The sequence below is a fragment of the Dermacentor silvarum genome, chromosome 2, assembly GCF_013339745.2.
Source record: "Dermacentor silvarum isolate Dsil-2018 chromosome 2, BIME_Dsil_1.4, whole genome shotgun sequence".
Classification (NCBI taxonomy): domain Eukaryota; kingdom Metazoa; phylum Arthropoda; class Arachnida; order Ixodida; family Ixodidae; genus Dermacentor; species Dermacentor silvarum.
Window position 1 is genome coordinate 53900704 of NC_051155.1, and position 9657 is coordinate 53910360.

Genomic DNA, 9657 nt, shown 5'->3' on the forward strand with positions numbered 1-9657 from the left:
AGTCCATTAACTTACAACATGGTAAAGTTCCGAGGCTGCGAACCACTTTTTGAGCTGTGGCAGGTGATACAAACGAGCTGTTTCATAATCCCCGGCCAAACCGACGAAAAGGCACCGGCGTGGCTTAGCGCTAGGCACTGGCCATTATCAGTTCGGCAGAGCAGCCACGCCGATGCACCGATCACAGTCCTATTGTCAGGGCGACCTACTTCACTCAACCTCTGCGCATACCCTCCCCCCAATCACCGTAACACACACATAAAATGAAAAATTTTTTGCCGTTTTTTTTATATATATATATATATATAAAGCTTTCTTCACGTTGTCCTTACATTCCTATGCAATGCTTGGTTTTCTTTAGTAGTATCATGGAGCTTGTCAGCCATTTTCAAAAGCCTTGCAACTTTATCACGAGCCAGCCATCACACACGGCCCCATCTTGATGCATCCGCAAGATCAATCATCCATTTGTTTCCATGGATAAGCGATATCTCTGTATTCCATGCCTTCCATCGTCTTTGGCGCCCGATGACAGTTTGAAACTTTTCTACCTTTGCACCCGTCAGATCGCATGATACGAAGTAGTGTCACAGCTGCAAAGAAAATTAATGATATTCCTTTATCTTGTGCAGATTATGGCCTTATCACCATCATACAACAGCTAGGACGCAGCAACAAAAGAAACTCGAGATAACCAGGCATCTTTTGGAATGCTTGCCTTGGAACGTGCAAAGTGTGCAGCTCACTGCTGCCAAAATGTGCGCAACACAAGCGTGCCAGTTATTAAAATCCACGTCAGTCAATAGGAGCACTTCCTATGCACCACATGACTGTAGTAACAAATTTGCGATGCTGGCTTTCCCTTTTCACGCTCGCTTTTTTTTTTTAACACGAAAGTGTTTTATGCCGGGGTCCACCAAGACTTCACTGACGTATTTCCGTCACGGATATGACGTTCTTACAATGTACACGAACATAATACAAAGAAAGAAACCAGAAGAAAAAGTTCCACAAACATGCAAAATTTGGAAATCGAACCCACGACCTCTCGGTCCGCGACGATAGATCGCCGAGCGTTTAACCCATTACGCCACAAACGCATTTGCAGAGAGCTACACCGACGCGCCTTATATATCTAACACTCCTCCGTGTACCCGCGCTCTTGCTCGGGGCGGTGCCGCCGCCTACGAGCAGAAAAGAGAAGTACTGCATTATGACACTAACGCGCACCGACAGTGAACGCTTCGGTGGTCTCAGCACTACGACGCCTCGATGCCAGCATTCGAAGGGACGCTGGCATCAAGAAGCACTACCAACGCCACCTAGGTGGCGTTCACCGTACTCAGCACAGCGGAGCGTGGCCTCCGCAATTAGCTCTGAAAATGTTTCTGAAGTTGATCGCGGAGGCTGCAATTACGATGCGCTGTACGCGCTGATTTGACTCGGTGACGATTCAGTTACGTGCTTTGTCTTGCGCGTTGTATTAGTGTGTCAGTTACGTGCTTCGTCTTTCGCGTTGTGCTAGCGTGTGCAGCGTAGTGCAGCTTCCATATGCACGACGGTTGCTCATGGTCATCGACGTTGGTAGTCGTGATGGAGGAGACGTGCCACCAGGCGTCAGCGTGGGTGCATCAACGCCTAAGGGCGCTTTAGCCACAAAACACCAATAGACATTATATATCAATGTGCAATAAACATTACACTACTTCTGTGACGACACGTTTCACTTTCGTGTTCTATACCGATTCCTATATAAGAGGGATCAACCACAATTTTTTTCTTTTTTCCCCCCCTTTATGGATAGCCATGCAATCTTCAGTGCGAAGCCTGATTTTCTTCCCGATTTCAAAGACCACTAACTAAAAAAGAGCTATTTTCTGAAATTCTTCTGAGTATTTCTTTGTAATATTTTGCCATGAGACAAAGGAACGTCTTAGGATTGGGGACAGAAATAAATTTTTAAAATCGAAAATTTAACCAGGTCAGCAATTTCGTGTTCGTGTTATGTTTTTGGAAGATACAAATTTCGGGTGATATGAATGTTTTACACCAACTCGACAGATTCGTATCAACAACATTCTACTTTAGATAATGTGCTGCTTTGTTTTCTTGCACCGAGTGGCAAGTATCATGTTTTCTTTTGCACTTACCTCTACGGTAATCACACACTTTCCGAGGGCCGAACAAAATGTCGTCTTTATGTTCGCTCGTGCGAGTACGTCGGCAGCGCTCACATAGGGTAAGCGATGCATACAATGACGCAGACTCGCATTGGAAGGATTCCTAATGTAATGAGCCTCGACCGTGATGGCGACACACCTCGGAACGTGTGTAGCTCGGGAAGCAGACAACCTGTACCAGTTGGATGTTGGCGCTCGGGCCGATTTGCCACATGCTTGGAGCCATGTCACCCACAGAGACCTCTTGGAGCACACGGTTGTCCTCAGCAAGTTGCAGAGGAAGGGCTGATCGCGGACGTAGTATCTACACTACGTAGCAGGCGCAGCTGCATGGAAGTGTGCACAATGTACACATACATTTTTGACCAAGTTCTAGAGACTCTGTGGGTGGCTGACATCGAACCGCGGCACCTTGCAGGCAGACATCAGCACAGCTTCATGGCATCTTGTGGCATAGGCAAGCTTCTGTGGTGTTCAGCCTAGTTTAGCACATTGTTAGGTGGCATGCAGGTATGCACGTAAGCCAGAAACATGCCAGCTATCGTCTTGATGTCCCACTTGGAGTGAGGAAAAAAAGATAAAAGAACTGGTTTGACTGCTCAGGAAATTGCTCAACACACTTAAAGCTCCTTTGATTACAGCTTGTTCATGGGGGTTATATGTGCTCGGTCTTCTTTGGCACGCTATAGATTGGTGGTTTGTGATAATGTCGCAGAATATAATGATAATGTCGCTGATACTGTAGAACCCCGCTGTTACATTTTTCACAGGACCGTAAAAAAAGAACGTAAAAGCCGGGAAACGCAAGAGCCGGGAAACAGGAAAAATTGAGAAATGGGAGTAGTGTTGAACTGCACACAATATTACTTTAATGCTTACATGTGAAAAAAAGTAGTTTCGCCCGACAGCCGAAGTACCGATTGCGATAAGCTATACAAAGTAAGAATTGTAGTTTTATCATCCGTATAAACTTGTAAACATTCGTTTATTAACTAATTAACAAACATGGTGTCAGCGCCCACAGGCAAACATGAACACATCACACTCGATGAGCGCGGACACGCGCAGTTAAGCGCCGCTGCAGAAGCGAGCGAAGTGACCTTCATGCTGTTGTCTATCACTTCAACGCAAACTGAGCGCTGAGAACACGCAGCATGCACAAAGCTACGAGCCGCCAACGCACCTACTCTGCCTACTCTGCGTAGACTCTGCCCCCACGCAGATCGCTTTAAAGATACGGCCCGCGCGGTATGATGCCAGAGCACAATGCTGCCCGCTATCCCCCCCCCCCTCACTCCCTCGCCGGTGCCTCGAGCGCAACGGAAGGAGGCGCGCTTCCTCCCTGCTTTTCTTTCTTTCGCACGTGAGACGTGGTCGTCGGCTCCCCTCGCACACTTTCACTCGCACATACAGCATACGGCGCGTGGCGACGTATGCTGTATACGTCGCACGCGACAGAAAGCATACGGCGCGCGGCGACGGCGTTATCGCCCTTGGACTTTATACAGAACATCTATGAACCAAAACCAATTTTATGGCCGCAATGCGTCATAGACACCATCTTTAGATAGCAAATGCGGATCTCAAAGGCCATACTTTTGCTGGCAGAAACCGAAAATACGTAATAAGTGTCGCCCCCGGCACTTTGGGCGGCCAATGCCATCGTCAAGCAACCAAGCCAAGCAACATGAAAAGTCACAATGGCCGCTCGGGCCTGCGCGGTGTGGCAGTTCGCAACGTATGATGCGGGAACGGTCCCATATTTGCGACGTAACAGCGGGGTTACCAATGCATTGGGTTCTATGGGAGCTGTGCCGGGACCAGCCGAAAACGACGTAACAGCCGGGAAAACGCAGCACCCGGGAACGTAACAGCGGGGTTCTACTGTACCATGTAGCTGAATTGCAACAGTAGGCATGCAGTAAAGTTACACAGAGGGAGACCACAAGCACATGTCGTTGGACTAGCTGCTGCTTAATGACAGTGGAGCACAAGGGCACCACCACAAAAAGATACACACACATCACTGGCACAACTAACAACTTCACTCGGAAGGCTGCAAATACATGTGCACGTTTGTCAAGATTTTAGATTTTTAATTGTGATGGACAGTGTGTGTTCTTTTAACAGTCAACTGGGGGTTTTAAGTCAATAAAAGACTTGCGGTATGTGATGTTTTTGTTGTAATACTTGTAGGACAGTAAAAGATGTGGGTCACAAGATTGTCATTTAGGATAAAACATACGGAATACATTTCATTACCAGTTTGTTTCAGGAAGCAAAGCTTTCAACCTTGATGTACAAGAAGGCAGCTTTTCTGTATATTGGAACAGGAATGCACCTTCATGTCATTCCCCATCTCGGCATCATTTTCTTTCTTTTTTTCGTTTTTTTTCTTTTTTTCTTTTTTTTACACCAGGGTGAACCTTGGTGACTTTCGTCTAAAAGCCTGTGTAAATGAAAAGTAGCTCATGACCCTCACCCTTGCACTTGAATTTTTCATGGTGGGCTTCGCTTAGCACCATGTTTGGATGGTAGTGCGTGCCTGCTTTGTGTCGAATAAGTCGCAACTAAGGATATGCATGCAATCACCCGCCACAGTGGGTCGGTGGCAATTGTGGTCCTTCTGCTATTTGTGAGGTTTGCAGGTTTGGTGCCTACACGCAGCAGCCACGTTCTAATACAGGCAGTATGCAAAAACACTTGTTGCTGAGCTTTGCGTGCACATATGGAAGCCCAGGTGGTCAGAACTAATCCGAAGCCATTCGCTATGGGTGTCTGTGTTCATTGGCCACTGTGTTGCCCCTGTGTTGATTTGAATTGTAAGACCCTATAAATCATCAATCATTGTTCTCTGCGGTGATGCAGCACTGACAATGCATTTGTTCCCATCAAAGGAACAGCAGTTAGGGATGCAAAACCGTCTTTAGTGCTATCGATACTATCGGTAGTGCGGTCATTATTAAACTGTTGATAGTACCATTGATAGCGCACTGTTGATGCCAGTAGTACTATCAATAGCGCACTATCAGTACTGCAAAATTACATGAAGTAGCACACGTACACACTGTAACATAAATTTGGTGACATTTCCTGTTCATGCTACTAACTGGGAATGTTTTCCTGTTCCCAGTAGCATGAACTGGTGTAACTGATGGTCAGTTATTGCAAAACTATTGATCGTACTATCAATACCAAACTATCACAACACTACTACAGTGGAATCTCGTTAATACGATCTTCACAGGAACCAGAAAATAAAGCATATCATCCGAAAATTTCATTATCCAACGTATTATCCAACCAAATCATATTATCGGGAAAAGAAAAAGGAACGTATTATGCAGAATCACATCAATGAGATTCAACTATATCTGTATTTTTGTAATGCTATCAATAGCTTCATAGCGAAATGTCGTAATACTCAGAATGCTATTGATAGTTTTTTAAACTATCAATAGTGGCAGTTTATCGGCAGTTTTATCATTATCGGCAGTTTTATAGTGATGCAACACTATCGGTAAATTGACTGTTGAGAGTATTGATTTTTTTTTACACGTTAGTTTTAAAAAACACAGAATACTGTCAGTAGTTAATTTGACTCCAGTTAACATGACTTTTCCATTAATTTGATCCGTAACTAAGGGGCCAGCCTACGCTCATGCATTTCTATGGGCTCAAACTTTTGTTATTTATATTCTAAAATTGGCCTTCACCGAATAATTTCCACTTGACGAGGTAGCACACACGTGCCTGACCCTAATAGTGACCCCTTTAGTCGCAGCGTCTGTCTCGGCGGAGCTTAGGGGACAGTGAGTGTGTTAACATACGCTATCCCCCAACGAAAATGTTTATTTTTGTCCTGCTCCAGGAATATTTTCAAGCAATAACCACAGATCACAATGTCTGATGACGGTATTTATCCATTTCTAAGGAACGTTTTTTTTTTTTTTTTTGAGAAAATTGGGCCAAAAGTTGCCTGCACAGTATAAGCGGATCTAATAAAAAAAATGCCTTTGCGACAGACATATGTATTGCAGTGAAGCTCGCTTTATGAAACCGGCTGCCATTGTACACCACATATTTAACCCTTGCCCATTTTTCCTGCTGAAAAACCGGGTGAGCGTTACATTTCAACATTGTCTAGAAGCTTTAATGTCATTTCTTTGTTAGTTTTCTACTTTGTACACCTAGAAAGTTGGCATGTCCTGGGTTCGGGGGTGTGTTAGAATCAGGCAAATACTGCGAAATGATTCAGCGATGCGTTCTGCTGTTTTTTGTGCATCTTGTTTAATTCGACCTGCCAGATAATTCTATCAGTTTGTTCCGTCTCGTCAGGGTCAAATTAACGAAAGTCGTGTGTACTTCTAATTCATTCTGCGAGAAACATGTAAACACTGCATCTAAGAATGGGGTTAAAGCCCACCGCGAAAATGAATTCGGTATGAAATTCAAGTGGAAATAAGCCAGCGGTTTAGTCAGAAGAGCCATTTATGCTGGAGTGCATTATCAACACAGTATTCAGTAGTCAGCACTCCAATAGTGAAGGACCTTTCTCTCAAAAACAAGGTTGGCTCCTTCGTATTTTTCATCTTCCGTAGAAAATCTCCAAGCTATGTATAGTCTTGTTTACATGAAGCCAACAGAGTTGGGTTGTCAGTCCTGAATCTAGTCGTAGGTTCCATGTTGCTAGTGAATTGGTGCAAGAGACTATCAAGGCGGGTTGGGTCCTTGTAAGTGGCAGATCATTGCAATCTCTAAGATAGCCTCTTGCATGGCCCACTTCCAACACAGAACGGCACTGCTGTCTGAGCCGTCGAAATCAGCTTTGTGTGAACGGGACAGGTGATGAACGCATTGGTACAACCTCGTCTGACCAACCAACTCACAATTCGTTGGTTCACGAACAGTAGTAAACGTAGCCCATTGCAGACAAGGTCAAACAATGCATGAACTGGACACACTTAGCGCTAACTGACATGCAATGTTTACTGTTATTACGGATCACCAGCAAGCTCGAATAGCAATATTACTCATTGGCTCACACGAATGAGGCTTTCATTTCCTTCCGAGTGTCAGTTGGCAGTTATCCTTATTGGAAACATTAGACTCTCTGACCTCTTCTTCTCATTTTGTTTGCTCTTCCAGGTTCCAAGGAGGTGGCACGCATAAAATGTGAGTGACATTTTCATGTGTCACTGTGTTGCGGTGTTCTGTAGTGTGGTGGAGTGCTCCATCGGGGCACATACTCCTTGCGTTGGCAAACTGGCTGCAATGAAACCGAGAGCAAATGAAGCACCTCTGTAGTGTAGCCTCGTCACTCTTCCCCAAGCTTAGCCTCTTGCCACATTCTGTCACTACACCTCGAGTCTCCACTACAAAATTTATTTTTTCCTAATCTCATAGAATCGTTGTTCATACTGGAGGCACACAACATGTGAGGGAGGGAGCACGCATAGATAAAGGGGGAGGTCACATTGTACATTGTGTGATGGCACATCAAGAGCACACAGCTAGCAAAAGAGAGGTCACGTGGTACTAGGTGTGGAGTATATGAGGAATGTATTGTGATCGATCACGAGTAGATGACCCCTTTCCGAGAAAAGCATGACGTGTCAATGCCTCACTCTGTGTCGTTGGGTTGAGGCAGGCGGGCACGCTCAACAGACCAATTGACTAAGGGCTCTGGCAACTCGCCATGATCGAAGACGAGTCTGAGGAGTATTGTTGTGAGTACGGTTCGATTGCATTTGTAGCCAAATCTAATCCATCCTATTAACTGCTGTGCAGCCGTATGTTACGTACTTCCCAAGAACCCTCAGACTGTGGCTCTGGAATAATTTTAACCACCTGGATTCTTTAATGTGCTCCCAATGCTAGGTAAACAAACGTCTTTCCATTCTGCCTACCTTGGAATGTGGCCTCCACGGCTGGTACTCAAACCAGCGACCTCATGCTTAGCAGCAGTAGCCACTGAGCTACTTCACTTTTGCTCAAGTTCTTCACTGAATGCATCTATAGGGGTGAACCACTGTGGCATGTGGAATTCTTTCTCTGCCACCACAGTTGTTGAGTGGCTACACTCTGTAGAAATGGGCTTACGCAGCACTCGCCAAGCATGCGACAGTCAGTGCTGTCTTAGTATGTACGACATTGCAGCAATGTTCGTTGACTCTCAAACATAGCACAGAGAAGGTTTCAAAGTTGTATCATTACTGATGTTTATCGACCCAGAGATGCTGCACAGCAAGTTGGTATTGTCTCATGCCAAAATATTTAGTGCATAAACAGACAAAGATGCAAGGAAGAGAACACGACACTCCTATCAACTAAAGGTTATATTTTTGAAAACATGTAGTCAACGTCCAATTTTTCTGACTTTCTAGGGGCCGCAAAAATGTCCCAAGAAATCGGGCAGTACAAAAAAAATGTCGCAGTTTTGCCCAAAAGGCGAAGCATCAATTGCGATAGCAAATTAGCAGAAAGCTATTCGGAGTAAGGATAGTAGTTTTATCGGCTGCATAAACTTGGACACATTCGCTTTCTAACTGAATTGACAAGCGTGGTGTCATCGTGCACAAGCAAACATGAATAGATAACACTGAATGATCGCAGACTACTGTCAAAACGCTGGCAGCAAGCGCAGCCGCCGCAGCGGGCGAAGGTTCGTGCGGTGTATCGCTTCAACGGAAACTGAGCGGCGAATGCACGGCGCATACAAAGGTCAGAGCCGTGTGGAGATAAGAGACATTGCGGGCGACCGCCGCCACAGCCAGTACAAGCTAGTTGTTGGCAGAGTAGAAGCTGCCCCCCCCCCCCCCCCCCCCCCCTCCCTCCCGCGCTGCCTTCCCGGTTTCTTGCTTTCGCGTGGGAGATTGAGTGGCCAGTTTCCCTTGCGCCCGGTCGCAAGATACGCATTTAATGCCATAGCAGCGACGCCCCACCTCCCTCCCTCCCATACCTTGTAGTCTCCGGGTTCTCTCAAGCCGCCTTTGTCCCTAAGGCTTAGGCTTGACGGCCAACTCCCTTGTGCTTGCCCTGTACTACCGGGGTTCGGCGGTATCAGGACTGGCAGAAACACGACAACGCACGATAGTGTAACAAGTACAAACAGGGTTTATTGCTTCAGGGGGAATTCGCTTGGAAGCAGGCTATAGAGTCGACCTCGACGTTTGTCGGGGTCGAGCGTGGTCGAACAAGGTAGGGCACGACAAAGGAAGGGAACAAGATGGTTACCTGAGTTCCGTCCTTCGTCGCGGCTCGCAGTCGTCTCTCTCGTCCCCGGCGTGCGCCGGTCGCGACCGCCCCGCCTTGTTCTGAGCTCGGTCCAATGGGCACGGGACTCCGCGGCCACGTGACGGTCTACGTATGTGACCGGTTCGACGGGAGGGGGTGAGCTCGCGCCGCCGGGAAGCCGCCTGGCCTTCCCGAGCGGGAGAACCGTGCAAGGAGTGTCTGCTCTACTCGCGTCTCCTGG

The 9657-nt window shown here is 46.4% G+C and overlaps 1 protein-coding gene across 7 annotated transcripts in view; it reads left to right on the forward strand.

Moving 5' to 3' along the window:
• Nucleotides 1–9657, forward strand: part of LOC119441473 (uncharacterized) — a 99771-nt gene that overhangs the window by 62377 nt on the left and 27737 nt on the right. Inside the window, exon 11 of one of the 7 annotated variants that reach the window (XM_037706089.2) lies at nt 7329–7355. The exons of the other annotated variants lie outside the window; for them this stretch is intronic. Within the exon in view, the coding sequence (XP_037562017.1) occupies nt 7329–7355 (27 nt within the window). The remainder of the gene's footprint in view (nt 1–7328; nt 7356–9657) is intronic. 7 annotated transcript variants of the gene reach the window in all.